Source organism: Halichoerus grypus, chromosome 5 (genome assembly GCF_964656455.1).
Source record: "Halichoerus grypus chromosome 5, mHalGry1.hap1.1, whole genome shotgun sequence".
NCBI lineage: Eukaryota > Metazoa > Chordata > Mammalia > Carnivora > Phocidae > Halichoerus > Halichoerus grypus.
This window is the reverse complement of record NC_135716.1, coordinates 20923882-20948221: the sequence shown is the minus strand read 5'-3', so window position 1 is coordinate 20948221 and position 24340 is coordinate 20923882. Positions and strand designations below refer to the sequence as shown.

Sequence of the window (24340 nt, the reverse complement as noted above, 5' to 3'; positions counted from 1 at the left end):
GAGTGGGTCTAACTAGGGTGTACATGGCACAATGCTAACCCCTACCGACATATTGATGTGTGAGCTAATAATGCCCCCCAGAAGTCTATGTTTAGGCCTTTAAATATAAAACTATACCAAAGAGAATTTCTTGGAAGGCTCAAATACTTGATAAAATTAGAACTATTCCTGGCCACACCATTTGTATAACAGAGTATGGAGATTATGAAACATGTTGGGGAAAAGCTCAAGAAGGTAACAGATTGAGGAAATGCTATCTTGGACGCAACTTAGAGGTGACATGTGGTTGGCAGCTCCTAATCAAATAACACTGGATGAGAAAGTGGTAATCAAAGTCCCCAATTACAGAAGAATCATCTCCACAAACTCCTATAAGATTCCTGATCCTCATCTACCATGAGCCAGTAGGCAATTCACGGGGTCTTAGGAGAAAAGGCTCAGTTTATAGTTGTTGACAGTATCTCTCAGATAATTTAAAATTGAAAATAGTAGGAAAAACAACTCAATGAAGGAGTGGCTTATATATTTAAGAGCGCTTGTGAAAGGTGTATTTGTTTAAGAGCCATCACCATCACCTTTGCTAGTCAAAATAATACAAAAAGATCACAACAGAATAAAAGAGATTCTGCACAGTTTTGCTCATGGATGATGCAAAATGGCACTGTAGCTACTCTTTTTTTTTATTATGAATCCATAAAAATTGATATTGAATTTATTGCTTTGAGAAGATTAAGGTGAGAATAGTTAGTCAATAAGAGAAAAGGAGAACAATTAATTTTAAATCAGTAAAAATAAATGGAAGATCCACTCTCTGCTAAGTACTATGCTAGGAGGTAGGAAAGCAAAGGAAAATCAGAAGACATGAGGTTGTCCGTGTTCCACAGGGGAGATGGACAGACCTCTTGCTACCATGCCTTTGTACAGGTGCTTCCTTCTGCCTCATGCCAGCCCTTAGCCATCTGTCAAAATTTATATCATTCAAGATCTAGTTCATGTATTACACCTTTGGCAAGTCTTCCTTTATCCCACCTATTCCCAGGTGAGGCTAAGTTCCAGTTCTTTGGCATTACTATACATCTATGTATTTCTATAAGGGCATACACATTCTATCCTCATTGCTAGATTGAGTGTTCCTTTCTATCCCTAACACCACAGACCCTGGTGCCCAGTGGATGGAAGAATAAATGGATACTAAATAGATATTATGTAATGAATACATTATTAGTGTGAACAACATGCTTACTAATTGAAGAAGAGAGAATGATTGGTTCTACCTGAGAGATGAGGTAAGGCTTCTCAGAAGAAGTGATACCTCATCAAGACTAGGTCCTTTCATGAGTTTTATTATACCATATTCATAACAACTCCGTGAAATAGGTCTTATTCCCATTTTTACAACTGAGGAATCTTAATCTCTGACAAGTAACTTGCCCAAAGTTAATACATCTGTGAAATGCCCAGAATGGCTTTCTATGGAATGGTAAAAAGTTTGGATTTTATTCTGTAGGCAGCTGGGAGCCATCAAATGTTTTAAGGAGGGATATAATGTCATCAGAAATATATTTAAATTAAGTCTGGCAATAGAAGTAGGAAGTTAATTAAAGGTGGACGAATGGGACAGGGTAGAGACTAGAGATCAAACAACTAGTATGTCATTCTTATGGCCTGGGAAGGAGCTTAAGAGGAATGGTTTAACACAGTGGCTAGCATGGTCATGAGGCAGGAAAAGACTGGAAACCCATTTTACAAGCAGAATTCAGAAGGTAGGTTCACTGATTACATATGGGTGGTAAGGGAGAAGGAGTAATCATAGGTCAGATGAGCCTTCTACATTAGGTGATGGAATGAGTAATGGCATTAACCTTGAGAAGAAACAAAGGGGGAAGAATAGGCTGGGGGAGATGGTGAAAAAGACAATGGGGTTGATTTAGAACATTTTTAATTTGAGATATCAGTAGAATATTCAGAGTTCATGCCCTTTAGGGAGATTAAAGTAAAGATCTGAAGCTTCACAGTAGTCTAAGATATATTTGAGAGTCACTATGAAGGAGGGGATGGTTAAAACAATGGCAGTGGATGAGATTCTCCAGAGAGCATGCACAATGAGAAGAGCTAAGAGGACCCATTCCCCAGGTGGCATTGACATTCAGAGAGTGATAGAAGAAGGGGGCTTGCTCTCAACTAGAGAAGGAGCCATTGGAAAAAGAGGAGGAGGACCAAGAGGGTCATCATCATGCTCATGCAAACAGATGAGCACCAGGGAGGTAAAGCTCAATGTTAGCCAATGATAAGGCAGAAGAGCTGAGTATGGAGAGAACACACACGTGAACACCAGATCTGTAACTCCAGTGGCACAAGTAAATAAAAGACACAGAGGAGCCGGGAAATTCAAAGAGTGTAATTTGTTAGATACAAGAAGGGGCCATCAGACATACCTCACATATGCATAAAAGGGAATCTGATTGGCTCAAGTTTTCTTTTCCAGGAGCTGGAAATATTACTATAATTATCTGCCTCAGAAGAAAGACAAAGAAAGCATTTCTTTCCTTTTTTTTTTTTTAAAGATTTTATTTAGGGGTGCATGGGGGGCTCAGTCGTTAAGCATCTGCCTTCGGCTCAGGTCATGATCCTGGGGTCCTGGGATCGAGCCCCGCATTGGGCTCCTTGCTCCGTGGGAAGCCTGCTTCTCCCTCTCCCTCTCCCCCTGCTTGTGTTCCCTCTCTTGCTGTCTCTCTCTGTCAAATAAATAAAATCTTAAAGAAAAAAAGATTTTATTTGTTTATTTACTTGACAAAGAGAGAGAGAGAGAAAAAGAGAGCGAGCATAAGCAGGGGGAGCTTCAGGCAGAAGGAGAGGGAGAAGCAGGCTTCCCGCTGAGCAGGGAGCCCAATGCAGGGCTCGATCCCAGGACCCCGAGATCACGACCTGAGCTGAAGGCAGACGCTTAACCGACTGAGCCCCCCAGGCACCCTGGCAAAGAAAGTATTTCTTAATGACAACTAAGATGCTAAGAAAATTTTAAATGAACAAGTGAATCATAAACATATTTAACCTTGATTTATTTTGAGACAATTTATGAAACTCTCAGGAGAACAGGGGCCTCTTAAGATGGTGGTAACTCAAGGAAGCACTAGGTAAGACTTCTACAAAGATAGAATGGTTTTCAGAAAACTTGTAATATTTTTGTATGTATGAAAGCCAGCCTCTAACACTGTTTTTCTTCTTTTACTATCTTAAGAATACTGGCCTGGCAGTTTCTTAAGAAAATAATCATACAATTATGATACGACCCAGCAATTTCTAGATACATAGCCAATGAAATGAAAACTCATGTTTATACGAAAACCAGTACATGAATGCTTATAATAGTTTTATTAGTATTTACAAGACTGGAAACAACCCAGATGTCCCTCAACTGGAGAATATGGTATAGCCAACTGTGAGATATCCATCCAGTGGAATACGAGGCAATTAAAATGAATGAACTGGTGATATACACCACAGCTCTGTTAAGTCTCAGTGAATCACAGTAAATGAAAGAAGTCAGACTCTCTGATTCCACTTACGACATTCTGGAAAAGACGAAACTAAAGGGACAGAAAACACAGCAGTGGTTGCCAGAGGCTGGGGTAATGAGAGGGGTTGACAACAAAGGGGCACCATGGAGAATATTTTTTGGAGTTACGGAACTTTTATTTAATCTCTTGACTGTGGTGGCGGTTACACAACTATATGCATTTGTCAAAAGCTGCAGAGCTGTACACTAAAAATGGTGCATTTTACTGTATATAAATTAAACCTTAATTTAAAACAATAAGGAAAAAAGAACACTGGTTTGAGAATTAGGAGAACAGGGATCTAGTTTCAGTTATGCTACTAACCAGCTGTGTAACCATGAACTATTCTCTAATCCTCTTTGGGTCTTGGAGCCCAAAACTGTAAAATGAGATTGGAAAAATTTTCTCAAAGAGTCTATTGCTATGTTCTACAAAGACTTCCTTCTTTAAGCAATGTGGTGGACCAGATGGCCTATTTCAGATCAGATGGCCTACTTCAGTTGCTGAAGTATCACTGTGGGGGTGACTGGACTAAAATACCCAATCTGTACACATGGTTCTGAAAAGTCTTCTTGGATTAGAAAGTAGTATTTCTAATTTGTGTCATTCCAAAAGATGAAGCTCTAGGAAAGTCCTCTGGTCATGCAATTCTTAACTAAATTTTGCCACATATATTTGGACAATGTGGAAGAAGTCCTTCGGGAAACACTAATGTTTAATGAGCTCTAAGTGGCCCTGGTAAACAATCATGGTCTTTTTTTTTTTTTCACTTTGTAGGCACTCATTAAAAAGGCATTTGGAGATGGTGGCATTTGCTACCTTCATCTGCTTTATCCTCCAGTTTGGATACTGGTTTCTACTGCCCAAAGTAACCGCACCCTCACAGTTGTGATTACATTTTTACACGATCCATACAAGGAAGACATTGAAAAGGACATATATATATATAATGTTCCTGAAATGAGGGAAGCATTTACAACTCAAAAGTGAAGATACTAAGAATAAAAAAATAATCTTGATAATGATGTTAAAAGTTTACATTTTTGCCCTTGTAACGCAGGCGTCCACCAACTATGGCCCACCAGCTATGTCTGTAAATAAAGTTTCATTGGTACACTGCTATACTCAACTCATTTAAGATGATCTGTTGTTGCTTTTACGTGATGTAGTAGTTGCCACAGATACTGCATGGCCCTTAAAGACTAAAATACATACATGTGGTCCTTTCCAGAAAAGAAGAAAAAAGTCTGCCAACCCCTTTTCATAGAATATGCCACAAACTATGCTAAATGGTTTCCACATAAAATTTCATTTAACCATCACGGCACTACCATGAAATAGGAATTATTACCCCCATCTGACGTATCAGAGGTACTGAAAGGTGATGGATAGAAGTTCGCTGTTGAGGCAGACTGACCTGTACTGTGCTCTTCACTAGCTGTCTGACATTGGGTCTGTTACTCAAATTCTTCATCCTCTATTTCCCTGTATGTAAGTTGGGGCTAACTACAGCACTGATCATGGTAGGGTAACTGTCAGGACTTGATACGACATAACTGTGCAGTGATTTGTATATAGTACAAATTTAAAACTCATTAGCCATATGAGAAACAGTCAGCTTTCAGTATCCCTGGGGTCTTTTTCTTCCTACAAACACTGTCCATTATTAAAAAAGCTAAAGATGCCCCTCATATGCTTGGTTATGAATTAATTTGATATTTTGCACCACCGCTGTGTGTTACGTAAGGAACCTTTCTCCCATCTCTCATGAATCAGGCAGGAGAGAATGATGATGTTTCCAGTTCTGTACTGCATTCCCCAAGACAACTGCAGGTGCTGTAACATGGGTGAGTTTTCTGCAGGAATGAGCAAACTAGCAAGTCCACCAGACTGACATCCTGGCTACCTCATGGACAGGACACAGAAGACCAAAAGACTGTATGGAGGAAGAAACCGCCTCAATGGTCTCCAAGGCAGGGCCAAACATGGCTTCTGTTTCTTGCAAATGTCAGGTAGTTACAGGGCCATTGTGAACAAGAGAAGGGAAATCAGAGGCCAGCATTTTAGCTGAAGGACAGTTCTGGCTTTAGATGATGAGCTGTTTTAAAAATTTTTTGTCATGATTCATTGTTAGTGCCTATAAACTGATGTATTTACTATGAATCCACCATGCACATTTTTAAAATATCTCATAGTTTTTGTCTCTGGGTCAGCATCCAGAAGGAGGAGATAAGAAAAAGCAGGGTAGAAACTCCATATTCCCTGTGTTCAGATGACCCACAGTAGTCAGCAGGAGCTTTCCCAGTCCTTTTGAGACCATCTTAGTCCTATTACTGTCATGGGGCTCCTGGCCAACAGTGGGAAAATGACTGGTACAGAATCAATAGCTTAAGGCCAGTTTTAAAACAGCCATCAGAAAGTTGGAAAAGTAGGCTTAGCTATTATTTCCTTTAGAAACATGTTCAGGGATTTCCAGAAGCTAAGTAGCATTCTAAAATCTTTGTTTAGACTTACTCAGCATATTTTTCTACTGATTAATATTTGCAGAGATGAAGAATCAAATAGTCAATACTGAATCACATATCACCCCCATGGTGAATTTCCATATGATATATATGTTATGCCAGTCCGTTACTTGGGTAGAATAGCATTCCAATTTTTATTATAGCAAACCCAGACCCAAAATATTTTAAGCCTACCCCAGCTGTCTTTAGAACTTCTATTATCAGTCATAAAAACAACTTGTCAATTTTTTTTGTTTCACTTTTTTTAAAAAAAGAAACCATCACTTCAATAAGGCTATAGATTTTCTAAAGTCTGCCTGGCATGAAATGAGTTTGAACATTAACATGTAAAGAACAAGCAATAAAAAAGGTAATATGAGTGCAGACAGAATATCCAAGAGCTAGTGAACGTGATCTCTTCTAAAGGGAGTGGAATGAAAGAATACAAAATGCACAGCTTTTCAAAGCTAAAGAAAGTGACAACTGAATTGAAAAGGCTGAACTTAGCATTACCTTCCCAGAACACAAACATATATTTAGCTTAATAGACTTGAGTACTATCTCAGGAAAAATCTTATATATTATGCATCTAGGGCAATGAAAGCTGTAGAAAATGATTTTGCAAAGCAAACACACTGCAGGCTGACAGTAGCAGAGAGAAAAAAAAGAGTCTAAGGCACATGAGATGAGTTTAGGTCTCATTTTCTATATATCATCATAGGAAAACAAAAGAGCACAGAAAACCTCAAGACACTAACCAGAACCTGCAGAATGATGCACGTGATTGAAGCTTAAAAAATGTGCATGTATTTTCTGATTATAACCATAATACAGATTTATACGAGAAAATTTGGAAAATATAAAAAAATACAAAGAAAACAATTAAAATCACCCACAATCCCACCACCTAGAGAGAACTATTATCAAAACATTGGCACATTCATTGGCATCCCTTTTTCTGTGTACATATAAAAATATGTTCTTTTAAAGAAATTTGATTCATACTATAAATAAAAATTTTTACATGGTCTTTCCCCCCCACCTCCACTTCCTATTTATTTCTTGAGTACTTCCCCATGTTGTCATATATTCCTTGAAGATTTAATGACTGCATTATATTGTACCTTATGAATTTAAACAAAATTGTTTCTTTCCATATTGCTGAACCTTTAGGTTGTTCATAATTTTTCAGTTTTATAAATAGCACTAGGATGAACTTTCTTATAATAAATCTTTGAATCTCTATTTACTTCTTCAAAGAAACTAAAAAGTATATCAGTATGTCAGATTCAAATTTAAATCACTCAGTGTACTTGTACCTATAAATTTACCACTGGAAGCCTCTGGAGACAAATGCAAATAATGCATATCAAATAAACACACTATTTTCGTATCACTCAAAGTCTGTATTCATCCTTCTAGAGCAGTCATCTTTAGGCAGTACATCACTTTCTCCAGGCAAATGGTCTATTACTGGGTTATAATCTAAATGCAATAACATGAAACTTGGCTGACCCAGATTTCTCCAATATCAGTATGCATGCAGTTACAATATTCTATAGATTGAAAAATACCCCAGGCTCTCAAAAATACATATTTTATCATCCTTTCACTTAAAACGGTGTGTAATGGACATTAAAATAAAATAAATAAAGGATTATAGCCAGTGGAGGTTGATAGCAACCAAATCTTATGTAGACACATGAGTTACATATAGTGCAACTTAAAGTTTTCTTCAAATTCCAGTTTTTTTCGGTCATTTCCTGTCATAGGTCTAACATATCGAATTTATTAATGATTCTTGTTTAGAGTTATTTGGGCATAATATTCTGAGCTTAAATTCTTTACAGTCTATTTTTAAAAAATGACTCTATTTTCAGTTAGCATTCTCAAAAATCTCCCAAGAGTGTATGTGTTCATATGCATATATATACAGACACATACCTTTAAAATGTTTTTTTCCCACTAGTCAGCGAAAGGCAAAGTAAAATGAAACACAACAAAAATCCCACTTGTATCATGATCGTATGAACTATGGAGTCACGCAAATTCCGAGGCCCCCTCAGACTTGGTAGTCAGACTAAGAGAGCTTGGGCCGCACTGTACAAGTCTAGGGGTGCAATTGTATCCTATCTCTGGGGTTGTGCAGTGCACAACCTATACAACTCTATGCGATGTCCTTGAAATTAGGTCATCAGATAATTCCATCTGCTTATCCATTACTTATTTGTGCATCCTTCCCCCAGTGACCTCTGAAAAAGAGAAGTTTTAGGGGGGAAGTGGCCTCTAAATCTATATGCCTTTTTTTTTTTTTAAATAAAATAAATTCTGCAAAAACACAGTAATAGTTTCTCCCTGGCTCCCCTTTGTCATGATGGTAAGGGTTTCTTTCTTCCCATCCTCCCCTTCCATCCACCCACTAGGCAGCAGCAGGATACCTTGTGTGAGTAACTGTAGGTTTCTGACTTCCTCGCGCACCTTCAGCTGGAGCACCTGTTGTAAGATATGCTGCCGGAGGTTCTCCTGTGCAATCCCCATCCGCTCAAGCTTTTTGTCCGTCAGTCTCAGCAGGGCTCGCCCTGCAGGGTTTCAAGAAATAAAAGAAAAAGCAAATGAACAATAGCTGGAGAGGATTTCCATCTTCGTTTTTGGCTAATCCTGCCGGAACAGTAGTTTCCTTCTAAACAGACGCTTTAGGAGAGGGGGTCCTCAATTATTCTTACAGACAAGAATTGATCATCTGGATAAGGCAAATGCACACATTTAGAAAAGAAACCCTCTTTTTATCTAATTTTGGCCATCCTCCACTGAAAACACACAGAGTCAAATAGAAGAAGAGAATTTGAACCTGGGTATTTTGGACCCAGATTGCAGGTTTCCATAGAAACAATGCACTTTGGCGGGCAATAGGTCCTGAGGCTGGCCCGTAGGAACTCATGCACGGACAGCCTAGCGGAAGACCGGGATGTGGTAGCTGTGGTTATAGAGAAACTCACCAATGCCTAAGCCAGGTTACAATAACGTTTCTGTGAAACATGCATGTAAAAGTTCCCGTTGTCACCTGCAGGCATTTGCCTGCTGCCCCCCCTAGTGCTGCGCTAGACTTCCATTTCCAGCTGGTGGGACCTAAACCTTGATCCCAATCTCTGGCCTCAGGCAAGGGCTGCAGCAGCGCTGTGGGTGAGGGGAGCAGGCTGAGGGAGGGCATCTAATGACTGCCAAACAAGGTGGCTCCAGGAGTGAGTACCTGTGGTGTGCAGACACCCCGGGCCCCCGGCCAGCCTGGCAGGGCTTCCTTTTCCCCAGGACATCTGCATGATTCCCTTCCTACTATAGTTTCCATCAAATTCCCAAATTCTCTCCCACTCGGTGCTTGCCCTGAAAGAAGCAGAGTTCCATTGCGAGGGCTTAGCACAAGAAATAAAGAGCATGATTGTGGTTAAATGCTGTAGCCCCACCCTGTTCTCTCCCCGACCCCATCACCATACTTGTAGAGCTTTCTCATTTCAACTGATATAGAGTCAACTATGTGTGATCAATGGTATATCTCTGGGTACATTATCACATATACTTCAGAAAGTAAATTTTCTACTTCCTCAGAACAGACACCCACCAGCCAGGAGATGGGGTTAACGGACATTTTCATCAGAGATACAGGGAAGTGTATGTGGCCTGTGAATAGAGACAGGCAAATAGAAAGAACCAGGTAAGAGCGATCTGTGCTGTTTGCTCTTCTCTTTTACCTCCCATTAACCCTTGCTAAATGCATCAGCTGGGATAAGTTACGTAACATGTTACAGTAACAAATGATCCCCAAATATGGGGGTGCCTACAATAAGGTTTATTTCCTGTGTCCTGTACACATCAACCTTGAACATTGCTGATTATTGTACCAAAGGGAAAAGAGAAGGTGTTAAAAGGTCTCATGGCATCATAGCCTAGAGGTCATTTACAAATCACTGGCCAGAACTAATCACATGAACCTTCCCGCCCACACAGCGTTCACATATGAATTGTGTATCCAGTGGGGGGAGGGGGAGAGAAATATTTGACAGGCAGCACTGATAAGAACTACACCAATACAGACTTGGCTTGGGACCAGGGCCTGGCAAGGAAGTGAGTGCAGTGAGCTGTGGTGGTCTGAAGCTTCAGCAAAAGCTACATCTGGAAAAGGAAGAAGAGGCAGGGACAAGGAATCCTAGGTGGCCACAGCTGACAACACCGGGCAGATTGTGGTGGCCATGAGAAAGGAAGGAAAGAAGATACAGAGCCTCCAAGCAGTTCTGCTTGTCTCCTGTGATAGACAGAATGACATCCTCCCCTCCAAAGATGCCCAAGTCCTCTTCTCTGACACCTGTGAACATGCTACCTTACATGACAAAAGGGACTTCGAAGGTGTAATTATGTGAAGGGTCTTAAGATGGGAGATTACCTGGCATTATCCAGGTGGGTCTAATCTAATCACGCAGGGATCTATAAGGGAAAGAGGCAGGAGAGCCACAGAGAGAGATGGGACAATGGAAGCAGAAGTCAGAGTGAGGTGGCCACAGGCCAAGGAATTCAGGCTTCTAGAAGCTGGAAAAGACAAGGACATGGATTCTCTCTCCTACTCTCCCATCAGGAAGCATCTCTGCCAACATCTTGATTTTCCATAAGACCCATTTTGGACTTCTGATCTCTACAACTATAACACAGTAAATTTGCGTGGTTTTATGCCTCTAAGTATGTGAGCATTTGTTATAGCAGCAATTGACCTTTTGATTGAAATTTAACATACTTTTAAAAAATCAACCGGTGGCTTTAGATTCCCTTTCCTAATTTCTGGGCAGTGGCATCTCAAAGGTAGAGAGCTAAGGAGTGGTGAACCTGAGTTCCAGGCCAGGACAGTCCTGCCTTCAAATGCTCTCCTCACCGTCAAACCTTGGTCCTGAAGTTTCATTCAGGAAATAAAGAACGGGATTTGGTATCCTTTATGTGGATAATCCACTTTCAAATAAGACATCCAGCTCTTCATACATGCTCTCAACTTACAACTACTACATAAAAAGCTCCCTGAAGTTCAGATGATCTAAATCCCTCTCAACACCAAAATATAGATCACCCATCCTCCTTTCCTTTCCCCATTAATTGAGCTATGGTTTCATAAGCTGTGCCATTTGGGAGCCGGTGCTGCTGAGGCTCTGGGAAGACACACGGGAGCTGGGTCATGGTAAGTTGGCTGGTCTGTCTCTGGAGTACAGAGCTAGTAAGTCAAGATGAGGATTTTGTTCCAGTGTGCATGGCTCAGCTTCTCTGTTTGGTGGCCCCCTGAGAACCTCTAGCCTCAGCCTTTCCATTAATGTACCTGACTGGTCAAAGTGTGGATCCATAAGCCCTATTAGAATATTATTCCCTACTTGGGTGGGTTAATAGCTTTAGCTCTGAAAATGCAAGTTACAAAATTCTATTAGTTGTAAAATCTGTGCATTTCAGACTATGTGGGGCAAACAATTGTGCTTATCAAACATTTCACATGCTAAATACTCAGCTATTCAAACTATTGTTATCCAAGTCCTGAGAAAATAAATATTATTTCCATTTTGTAGAAAGGAAAATTGAGAAGTTGAAAAATATTCAAAACAGGAGAGCCTTTCCTAATTCTTCCTATTATATCTTCAGTTGTGCTTTATCTTCCTTGGGAGGAAAATGAAGGGCTCAGACTACAAGAAGAGAGATTATGGGGAAATTGTATAGAACTTCCGGAAAAAACAACTTCTAGAAAAGATCATGATCTGCATGCACACCAAAGATGGGATGAACAAAATCTGATTCACTGTCTTCCTTGGATGGTTCCTACAGAGCCACCCAGGTCCATGCTTCTGAAAAATCTGCTCAATTAGATCATTCCCAGCAGCAAATGTCCCATTAATCTCCTGTCCCACCACCTACTGCTGACCACAAAATAGTGTCCAAATAAGGGTGGTGATGCTTTTGATGCTGGTGTTGGGGAAGTGATAAGTAGTCAATCATCAATCACATTTTTTCTTTTTTTTGCAATTTATGTTGTCACTTTTTGTTGTTTAGCATAAAAATCCAATTGTTAATTCAACAAACACTTATTGAGCACCTACTGTGTCCCTGTCACTTTGTTATTCCCCTGGAGTATGATGATGAATAGGACAGACAGGGTCAATCTTGGTGCCTTCAGAATGGCAAGGCAGGCAGCTAATGATAAATGTTGACAGGCATGTGATGTGTGCTAAGAAAGGGCAAACATAGATCACAGAACTGCATGACCTAACCTAGGCTGGGTACCAGGAAACTGTCACTGAGTAAAGAACATTTAACCTAGGACTTCAGGAGTAACAGGTAGTCAGACCAAGACCACTGGATAAAGCAAAGATTTTTTTGAAAGTCCAGCAACCACGTGGATGAAGAGGGAGACCACTACTGCAGAGACCAGAGGCACGCTGTGATGGCTTTTGCATTCCTTGCCTTTTCTCCAGAGAGGGCCTTGGGCACCTTGCTCTGCACTCAGCGGTCCTCATTGGGAGGAGTCCAGAAGAGAAAAATCAATTCAGTCTCAGAAGAGGCACACCAACTAAGTATCCTGATACTCCAACCTGCTTATAAATGGTATTTAGCTAATCCAGGCTGCTCGGCCTTCACAGACTCATAGATTCTTAGAGTTGGAAGAAGCTTAAAGTCCTCTGCATTGATCATATGCTGACCTTTGACTCTTTCCTTTATCAAGCACGTATTGAGCACCACTGTATGCCCGACACTATTCTGGGTACTGAGGCTGTGGAGAGGAGTTGTCTTTTCTGTCTTCATGGAGCTTACCAATTAGTGCCAGAGATGGATAATTTACAAACGAACTGGTATGCAGCGGCAGACAGGGACCCCTCCCGGAAGGATGGCATTTTGTAGTTTGGGTGGTGAGGCAAGGCCTCCTTCCACAGGTGACCCCGGAACATCCAGAAATGTCAAAGTAATGAGCAGAATGGCAGGAAGGCTAGTGTCACGACGGCCGAGGAGACAAGAGAATGATAAGAAAGGAGGTCTGAAAGAAGGCGGGTGCCAGATCATACAGGGCCTGCTAGGCCTCGGTGAGGACTTTGGATTTTATTCTGAACATGGGAAATTTTAAGCAAGGGATGACGTGGGTGTGATCTTATGTATTAAAAGAATCCCTCTGGTCCCTGTGTGAACGGACTGAGGGTGTGGAGGTGGGGAGGTAAGGAGCAGTGGGAGGAGTCAGCACATGGCCACGGTAGTCAAAGCAGGAGGGGCTGGTGCCTCGGGTGTGGGTGGAGGGGAAGAAGTCGTAAGAAGCAGAATTCTGAACTGTGATACCTAGAAGTGGGGGGTGAAAAAAAGGCAGACCTCAGAGATGATTGGGTTTTTCAACCCGAGCCACCAAGGGTCGGGGGCACCATTTCAGTGCAGGAAGCTGAATCCCCACTCCAAGTGAGGATGGGTTGGAGGCACAGGAAATCATGGTAGTGGGAGTGCTATTTTTTCTCTTGAGGTCACTTGGGATACAGAGAAGTAATGGAAAGAACAGAACTAAACAAAGGAGGATTCAAATATTCTTCCTTCTTCCCCATAGTGCTTTTAGTTCTTCAACATTCTTCTCAAATCCCAAAGCTCTGAGCTGACTGGGTTAAGGGGAGCACAGGGGGCACATCCTGGTGGAATTTAGAGAAATACGAGGGACCAGTAATGACCCAAGCTCTGTACTGCTTTGTCCCCAACAATGGTCCTCAGTGCCAAAGATGCTTTCTCAGGACCCTCTGCAGAAGCTCAAGCCAGGCAACAGGCAATGAGAAAGTTTGCCCAGCAGGAACACGGGTCCGATGCTCTGCTAACGGGCCTGGAAAATTAGTACTTTGCTGCAATATAAGCTTGAGCATAGACATAAAAGCTTTATCAAGTGTGATCCACCACAATGTGGCATAAGAATCAGTATCTGTCCTGTCAGCTTCCCTGCTGTCACTGTCCCTACACTTGCATGTAATGCTCAAATATTTATTGAATGAGTACACTTAGTGCTACTAAATGAATGTTCTCTTCTTTACTCACATACTGATGATCTCAAGGTCATTAACTGACTGTTTTTCCTGATGTAAGAGACTTGGCTGGAAACCGACTCCCAGGACGACGAGAAACTGGAAATAGCAGAGGGTGGAGGCTGTATTGTGTTGGTGGCGACCGCAGATGCCAAGTTGAAAGGAACAGAGAACTTGACGCTAAATGAGTACTTTGCCTTCCCGCAGGTTTCAAGAAAGACAAGTGTCTCGTTCTTCTTTTGAACAGGCAACCAAGAGAGACTGCAAGGCTCGATGGGCAGACGGGCAGCAAGAACGGACGAGGGGCCCTGGACACAGAGGGCTGTGTATTCGTTTCCTACAGTTGCGGTGACAAACGGCAAACACGGGGACTTAAAACAACAGAAATGTATCCCATGTACTTCTGGAAGCCAGAAGTCCAACAGCAGTTTCCCTGGGCTGAAATCAAGGTGTGGGCAGGGTCACATCCCCCCGGAAGCTGAAGGGGAGAATCCGTTCTTGCACCTTGCTGCTTCTGCTGGCTGCCTGCATTCGCTCGCTGGCGGCCGTGCCACTCTGATCTGCGTATCCTCGTTTCACCTCCTCTTCTTCTCTTCTGTGTGTGTACTCTCACTCTGCCTCTCTCTCGGAAGCACGCTTGGGTTGTGATGTAGGGCCCGCTGAAATAATCCTGGATAACGGCTTCCTGTGATGACCACATCTTCGAAGACCCTTCTTCCTTATAAGGTAAGCATCTACCAGTTCCTATCTCTGGGTGGCCGTCATGCAGCCTGCTCCAAGCTGGAAGGAATCTTGGAGATTTCAGAGTCTGGCACAGGATTCGTCGTCGTGTTCCACATAGAGAAGTGAGGCCCGGAGAGGGGGAGCTCACTAAAGCCACACAGGAAAAGGAGGGGGAAGACTTAGGTCTAGACATGCATTTCTGACCTTCAGGCCCAGTCTGGGCTTTGGTCTCTAGTTCAGGTGTTCCCTACCTTCTGCTCAGAGAATTGTAACAGAAGTCCTGTCACAGCTTCTCAAGGTGGGCGACTGTATGTCGTAAGGCACAAGGGGAAATTTCTGGGTAAGCTTGGCAGGGGTTCGAGGGATGTGGCTTCGGGCCCTACCCTACTGGGAAGTCTCAGTGCCACTATAAGTGGTTGGAGACCGCCATTCTTCCCAGAGAAGAGGCTGGAACACAGGGCTCTTTTTTGCTAGAAACAGAGGTCACTTACAGTTCCCCCGTGAAAGAGCCATTTGTACCCTGGGCTAGCTCCAAACCTGCTCTCAGGTAAAGGCCTGTGTCATGCACCAGGTAGATGTTCCTGGCTCTACCCCACTCTTGGCTGGTCAAGAGCAACAGAGTGATGAGTGCCAGACATACAGCCAGTGTCCCATAGCCCGACCCTCGTATCTCCATCTCCTCCTCATTCCAAAGTTGGATTATCTGGAGCAAATAGGGAGAGAGGTAGAATGGCAAAAGCTAAAAGGTTTAGATAAATGCTCAGGAAAACATACATGAGGTCTTAGCTTTCTCATCTCTGCAATGGGGATGAAAATGACACTATTTTATAGGGTGACTGAGGATCAATTGACATAAAACATACACATGCCCTTTGCAAACTGAAACCACTAAGATCATGCAATATGGGTCCTATTGTTCTTTGGCTGGCTGAGAATGCTTTCTTCTCCTCATAGCAATGATCATGATAGCAAATATTTATTGAACAGACACTGAGTTAAGCATTGGAGAGTTTGACATGGATAACCTTACTTTCAACAATTCTCTGAAGATACTATATCTATACCTGATTAAGAGTGACTATACTCAGCTGAAGGTCCTATAGCCACTAAGCTGCAGAGCTGGGATACCAATATACATAAAGACCATGCTCTTAACCACCCCCTCAACTGCTGCCCAATAATTCTTCAAACAGACCTATGTGTCCCCAAGCCCATGTCTGCTGATTCTTGTGTAGGGAGACCCACAAGGCAGGTGAGAGGATGAGGATCAGAGAAAGGTCATCATATCTGATGACATAAAGGCAAGCAGTGCAAACACTGGCATAACTTCACAATACTCAAGGCTGTGATGGCCTTCATTCTTTGGTCTTTACTCAGTAGAGTATCACAGGGGACTGAGTAGTCTTTGAGAGCAGCCATTAAACAGATGCATCCTCTCCCTCATACAGATTATCTATGTCTGTACCATGAACTGAATAGACCACTAGGAGCTAGAAAGAGAAAGATAAGATGATTTCCCTGCCAGAGGGACAAGCACAGGTTCTTTGAGAGCCCACAGGAGGGGCACCTAACTTAGCTGGGGTCCTTGAACAAGAGTAACAAAAAAAGCCAAGATGGTGAGGAGAAGGGATAAGGGCATTCAAGGCACAGGGAACAGCATAGGCTAAGACAGGGATCTGAGAACCAAAAGGTGCATTTAGGGAACTCCAAGAAACTTGATATTGTTGCGTGTGAAGCATGAGGCAGCAAGCACATCACGCAGGGTCATGCCATTTCATGATGTTCTACCCTATAGAGGAGCCAGTCTTACTCTTTCTTTCTCTGTCCACCCCAAAGTAGCACATAGGAAACACTAAGGGATGATATGCACAGTTGCAAAACACTCCCATTTACAGGACTAATATTATGAATACCTGATTTTTGCCTACATTGTATCCCTGCTCATTTCTGGTAAAAGAATCTCTCTTGACTTTTGGGAGCTGGTTCTCCTCACCCAATGGGCCTTTTAATAATTAAAAAAAAAATCCCTGTGGTACCTTTTACTTCTAAAGTACCATATAATGTTCTTGATTATGTTTATTTTTCATTTTCTGATTCCCTTCCACCTCCTCCCATAATGTAAGATCCATAACAGCAGGGTTTCATGGATGTTTCCAAGCACCTAGCTGGAGCCTAACTCAAAGTAGGCACTAAATACATATTGGTTAGGGGTGCCTGGGTGGCTCAGTCAGTTTAGCGTCCGACTCTTGGTTTTGGCTCAGCTTATGATCTCATGCGTCAAGAGATCGAGTCTTGAATCAAGTCCCTCATTGGGCTCTGCACTCAGCAGGGAGTCTGCCTGAAGAGTCTCTCCTTCTGTCCCCTTACACCATTCATGAACGCACACGTGTGCTCTCTCTCTCTCTCAAATGAATAAATTAAAAAATAAATAAATATTGGTTAAATTAATGCTGGGTGTTCACTAGAATTCATTAGAATTGCTAAAATTTGCTAGAATTGCCATGGTTTCTAAGAGAGAAGTTCTCTTTCTTTCTTAGATCATGTCCCAAGGGACAATATGAGCCTAGACTTGCTGTCAGTGGCTATCTTTGCCAACATATGGAGAGAATTTGCTAGAGAATAAAGCCAACAGAGGGAGCAGAGCTGAGGGAAAAAGAAAAAACAGGAGTGAGGAAGGAAGATAATAAGGGATTTCCTGAATACAGCCTTGCCTGAACTCAGATACCCCTGGGCTTCTCATTTATGTAACGCAATATTGGGGTGGGGCAGGTTAGCAAGCTGAGCTCATTTACACCATTTGCTTCCAAGGGAATCTTGACTTACAGGTCCAAGCTCATGTGTGAGGCTTGGTTGAGGCACTGCACCGTCTCTCTTATTCCTATTTTCAAGAAAGCCCATCATGGTGTATATAAGAATGATATGAACCTATCCTATAATAATTGGCTTTCAAAAAGTTAATCATTGGCAAATTTTGGTATTTTAATTTTTATTCCTTACAAATTGTTTGGAATACACCTTAAATCTGACTGCATATTTCTATTTAATGCACCTGGGGCAAATCCTTATCCAATTTATGACTGGAGGTCGCAAACTCAAATGTTGTCAAATGTGTAAAGAGAACCACTCTAAGGGACAAGGAGTAGGTGGACCATGGTAGATTGGACAGTTTGGTCTTTTAACTTTCTAAAATGAGCAATTCCAACCCATTTTTGCTATGCTAGAATACAGGCTGAGTGTTGCTACTTCTACTATTTTTAAGTTAAGAACAACTGAAAATCCAAAAGTTTTATGAAGCCTCCCAATTTAAAATTTGCCTGTTTTTTTCCGTACTATGACAGCCAAACAATTCATGTATATGGGTCCTATTTGGCTCACAAGTTACCACTTGCAACATCTGACTTTTAACCCTCCCTCCCTCTTGTCCCTCCCACTTGCAATGGAAAGTGATTCAGGAACCTCACCTTCAGGGTTTCATCAGACTTTAGGAATAGACTTCAAGTTTGGGTATTCCATTCTCCACAGACTATTCCAAATTAACAGCTAACCCAAGACCAAGGGGAGTTGAAGAGTAGTGAACTGGCCCTCTGTTTTTTTATAACTTGGATGTGCCTTGCAAATCCATCTTCTTAAGTAACCCCCACCCCAGTGCTTGATTTCCTAAAGATGAGTGAACCACCAATACCAGAGTTAACAAGGACTCTGAGGTCAGCCAACCTATTGCCTCATTTGCTGGCAAGAATGTGTGCAAAACCTTCCAAGACCAATAAATCTCTTCTCACTTCTACCTGAGAGCACAGCCCACTGCCAAGCCTGGTCACTCACTTGGTTACATTAAGAATGATTAGCCATTAATTGAAGGCTAAGAGAAGGATTCATGGACATTTATTTGTACTGTAGTTACTGTAAGTAATTTATCATACTGATGGGAACTGGACACATTGGTTGTTTTGTTTTGTTGTTGTTGTTTTTAACCAGTCTGGGGTAAAAAGACTGTTTTAGACAATCTAGTTTTTTTTTTTTAGTTTAACTTTATTTAAATTCGATTAATTAACATATAATGTATTAATAATTCCAGAGGTAGAGTTCAGTGATTGTTCAGGTAGAGTTCAGTTGTATATAACACCCAGCACTCATTACATCATGTGCCCTCCTTAATGCCCATCACCCAGTTATCCCATCCTCCCAACCCCCTCCTGACAATCTAGTTTTTTGGTTGAATATATTCAGGTGATGATGTTAATAGGAAGAAACTGGAATAATGTTATTCCCCATCTGAAATATAAATTCAGAAAGAAATTATGATGCTTTTCAAACAGAGTGAAAATGTGGCCTTGCATGATTCTTTAGCCCTCCAAGAAGGAATACACACCTTCCAAACAGTAAATTAAAGGTTAAATCCTTTTGGTAGTACATAGAGTTACCAAATCCCCTCCAAAAATTAATTTAAGAAACCCCTAAAACATTTTGTTTGGGAATTCTGTTTTAGTCCCTCGGAAGACTCAGTAATTACTTCCCTTGTACCTCAGAGCAGATTTTTCAAGCAAAGAAATCTAGTACCAACATAACAGAGACTAGAGCTGAAGATTTATTATTTCATAAACAACCTTCAAGGTCTTTTCTGTTTTTGATAGGTAGACCGAACCTCTTGGTATGTTTGCTTTTATTTATTAGCATTTGTATGCATTGTTTTGGGATTCTCTGTTAATTGAGTGTCACTAGGTGAGCAACCCACCGTGCATTAGGTATCTTTTAAAGTTAATTGCCAAGAAGCATGTGAGATGTCTATTGACAAGTGTCCCCCAGCCCTTGATATTCTGCTCATGGCCATAACAGCCAAGCATGTAGAATGTTCTTATGCTGGAAACGGGCACTAGGCATGCTGGCTTCTCCATGTGAATTAATTTAAACTAGTGACTCATAGTCAAAGTAATGCTTAAAGAAAAGTTTTAAAGCTACTTCAACTCTCTCTTCCTGATGCTTAGGGATTTGTTTTTTCTTAAACTTTTAAATGCTTAACTTTATTAGCATCAGGGATTTTTTTTTTTAGTAGAAAAATTAACAAGTGAGTATTCTCCCCGGTCCAGATACATTCAACAGAAGACATGGAAACAGTACTTCTGCCTTCAGGGAGATGAAAATTTCCTGTGATGTAAGATCAGCGAACATTAAAGAGCCTTAAAGCAATTATGTGATAAAACCTGTAGCAATGACCATGAGGACCATAAGATCTTGAAAGTCAGGGTTGGATTAACCAGTTATTAGCTACCTGGTTATTGCTCTGTGATGATTCACCTTTTTAGGCTTCAGTTTCTTAACTGGTAAACTGGGGATGATGTGATACCCTCTCCTATGTTGTCCTGACTAAGTACTCAAGAAAGTAAGCAAATAGAAAATACTGTTGCCACTTTTAGAAAGAAAGGTAAGGAGCTCACTCCAAAACTGATGGGGTTCCCTGAAAGGATGGGACCCTAATGGTAGAGCAAGAATCCTTTATCAGGAATGAGGGGTAACAAGCAAAAGGAAATTCTACTTATGACATGCCAAGTTTCAAAAGCTTTCAACAAGATATGCAAGTAGAGTGGAACTCATCTGCTTAGTCTATTTTGGCAGTATTGACATTCAAGGCTGGATAATTCTTTGTTGCTAGGGGTAGGGGGTGTCCTGTGCATTGTAGGATGTTTTGCAGAGCCTCTGGCTTCTTCTACTTGCTAGATGCCAGTAGCACCTGCTCCCAGCTGTGCCAATCAAAAATGTCTTGAGAGTTCTGGCAAATGTCTGCTGGAGGGCAAAATCCCCTTGGTTGAGAACCATTTATCTGGATGTTTGCTTCCAACGGATTCTCAGAATGCTAATCTCCAGGAGACAGACTAATTCTCAGCATTGAAGGTTCATGGGACTCAGGTGGCTGAGAAGGCAAACCAACCAAAAGTTTACTTTTGGGAAAAGCACCTACTGTGTGTCAGATCTTTTTCCATTCATTTTCCCATTTAATCCACAAAGCACCCTGGAAAGCATTCTTAACTACATTTTAAAAATGAGGAAACTAAACTTCATGGAGGTAAAACACCATAGCCCTTTAAATGAGGTATAACTTAAGGGGCCTCATTAGTAATAAAAGTTGACTGAAGTTTCCTTGTTTGATAAGTAACCAAAATTTGAGGGAACCGAGACCATAAACATTGATACTGTTTGGCATTGCTTCAATGCTGAAGAAACAATTAAAATACACATCTACATAATGGTCTCTTTTGTACTCCAAAAGGGAGTAAAAATAAGCTAATCAAGCTTGAAGTGCAAAATTTGAGGTCAACAGGTTACATCACTAAAGGTTATGTTATATTAAGATAAGCAACATGAACAGATTCTCAGTGTCTTGTTTATCCATGTCTCCATACATGCTTCTCCTTCTAATGCCTTCCCTCCCTTCTTGTCTGATGGGCTTCAAGGACTGGCTCAGGTCTGTCTTTCTCAGCAAGTGCCCCCCGGCTCCCCTTGCAACCTCACCTTCGCAACAGGTAAAATATAAGGTGCTAAGTGCTACAGTAAGGGTCTCTACTTCTCTACTTAAAGGTCCTTAAAGCAAAAGTGTATCTTTTCATTTACATAGTGCCAACATCCAAGAAACTGCCTAATAAACTACTGAAATAATATTTGGACAGTGTCACAATAAAATCTGTCAAAGGAAACCCAAGTAGAGAATGTGGCAGACCGTAAGGGGAACAGCCCCATGTTGCCTTGTCACATACATTGGAACTAACTGGCTTTACCATGTCTGTAATGTCAATACCTTGACTTTGCACAAAGATCTGCAGGCTTGCAAGAGCCATCTAATAGTCCAGGCTGGTGATGGTGCTAAGGATTGTAGGACTTGAGACATAATGGATAACAGCTTTCTTCTCTTATTCTTTCATCTCAGAGATTATAATGCTAGAGCAGGAAAAAGATGGGAAGAACAGAATGAGAGAAGGGAGGGAATTCATGCTGAGTTTGATCACTCCTGTAGAGTGGCAGCACAAGGGGAAGGGGTACTGGGTGCCCCCGACAGCATGGACAAATGGCTTTATGATGATTAAGGGCATAACCCGTGGAGTCGGATGCTTGGGTGCGAATCACATCTCTACCACTTACAGAACACCCTACATTAAGCAAATTACTTAACCTGATTTAAGTGTTCATTTTTCCATCTTAACAGTGAGTATGATAAAGTACCTCTGTCATAGAAATATTTATAAAGAATAAATGAGATGATACACGAAAGCACTTAGCACAGTGCCTGACACATAAGCAGCTTTCAATAGAAGTTAGCAATGGATGATGATGATGATCAGTCCTAAAACTGAGAAGTAGCCACAGGTGAGCCTATGATCAGCAGTGTGGCTCCTTTGTTCCCACAGGTGTAATGTATGGAAACCTCCATGCTAATTACAAACACCAATGCTTAAAAAGCACACCTCTTTACTCACTGTTACTCTCGACCTCTGCTTAGTGCTCAGATCACTTAGCTGCCCTCAATTTCCCTTTTATAATTCCACATTATAGGATGTGTGTCTCAGATATTTAAAGTAATTTCAAATTGAATTTTTTTTCTAAAAAACCCTAAGTTGCAATGAGATATTTCAAGAATTGCTTGGAAAGAAAGCAAAGCAAGGTCAACTTGGGTTTTCTCCAAGTGTGCTAGAGCCGGTGTTCTGGGACCAAACAGCCATGTATGAGGGTTCTCCAACCTCTCCAACCTTTCAAATTATCATTGTAACTAATAGTTTGTTCACTGTGGGTACAAATAAAGACATGCTATAATCAATAACGAACTCTTTACAATCAGTTATAAGTGATAATCAAAATGGACTCTGAATAAGTTGGAGAAACAGAGGAAGTTGAAGGAAAAAAGTGAGACTCTTTGGCATGATTTTTTTCCTTCTGACTTAGATTTGGTTATAAAATATTTAGTTCATTGTTAGTTCATTCTTCTAGCAATAATGCAGTTAGTAACTCATACTTTAATCATGTTAATTTCTGGGGGAAGGGACCTGAACTTGCAGTAGAATACTTGGGTTTGAAGCCTGGTGCCTCCATACCGTGGGTGCCATGCACTTGGACAGCTTACTTAATGCCACTGAATCACAGTTTCCTCATCTGTAAAATGGGAATAATGATTTTGGTCACTTGGAGTTTTCTATGTGAAAGTTAAATTAGGTAGTGCATTTGAAAGTGCCTAGCACAGTATCTGACTCAACACATTTCTTTCAAATTAAACATACAGATTACATAAAGATTTGCCTCAGGTGGGCTTCTATCATTACACTTACTATAATATAATCATGAATTTGTTCACATGCCTGTCTTCTCTTCTAAACTCTGAGCTCTTTAATGAAGAGAATGTGGCTTTCATTTAATTGAGTAACTCCAGAGCTCAGCAGTTGGTAAGGTTCACTAAAGTGTTGCTAAATGAATGAATGGATTTCTCCTGTGAGAGAGGGAGAGCAATGGTATCATTCCCATTTTAAAGAAAACAGGCCCAGAAAAGTGAAGTGAGCTGCTCAAGATCACACGGCTAGTAATCAGCGGAGCAAAAACCAGAACCAAGACACCTGATTCAAATTCATGCTGCCTCTATTTAGAAAAGTTCAGTGTTTACTTAATAAATAATTAATGATCTTCTAATGTCAGCCACAGGGCTACATGCTGGGTATAAGCTGCGAATCCAGCCCATGTGGTTGCTGTGCTCACAGAGTTGCAGTTTAGTGAGGAAGTATACATTAAAAAAATTAACACCCAAATAAACACTTTCAACAAAGGAAAAAACCCAAAATGTTCTTCATGAGAGAAACAGTGGAAACCCAAGTAAGACTGAGATATGGGGAAAGCAAATGTGAAGGAATCTTCCGGCTAAGAGATGAAGGACGAGAAAGACAGGAGTACAAGAGGGGAAGCGCTCTGTGGCAGAGGAAAAACTATGCAATGTTCTGTGTAGAGTATTCCTTTCAGAGAAGGCAAGAAGGCCAATGAGGTGGGCTTGTGGGAAGGGTGGAGGCCAGCAGCTCGAGATGAAGACAGAGGGGCAGACAAGAGCAAGATCATTCATGGTCTTGGAGGCAAATCGAGGATCTCATTATTTACAACAAGTGTGATAGGAAGTCAGCATAGAGCTTCAAGCAGGGCAGTGATATGATACAATTTATATTTTAAAACTCTCTCTGGCTGCCTATAAAAATAGTCTCAGCTGAGGATCTAAGTGACACCTGGAAGTAGAGAAACTGGTCAGGAGACTGGAGCTTTTGTTGAACCCACAGATGGTGATTGCTTCTACTAGAAAGGTAATGATGGAAAGATGTGCATTTTGCATGTAGAATCAAAAGGATTTGGTGGTAGATTAGGTATTTGAGGCAGGAGAGAAGGGACTGTTAAGGATGATCCCACTATTTCTGATTTGGGCAATAAAAGTGACATAGGGAATATTGAGTGAGCAAATTTAAGGGAAAAGATCAATACCTCTGGTTAGGACATG

General features: G+C 41.3%; 1 protein-coding gene across 6 annotated transcripts in view; it reads right to left on the bottom strand.

The window, feature by feature from the left end:
* The window catches only part of SAMD12 (sterile alpha motif domain containing 12), a 345023-nt gene that overhangs the window by 157743 nt on the left and 162940 nt on the right, over positions 1-24340 (bottom strand). For all 6 annotated transcript variants that reach the window (XR_004925952.2, XM_078072072.1, XM_036120275.2 and 3 more), the window contains exon 4: positions 8500-8640. Coding sequence is in view for 5 of the 6 variants with exons in the window: in XM_078072072.1 (XP_077928198.1) it covers positions 8500-8640 (141 nt within the window). In the remaining variant the exon portion in view is untranslated. The remainder of the gene's footprint in view (positions 1-8499; positions 8641-24340) is intronic.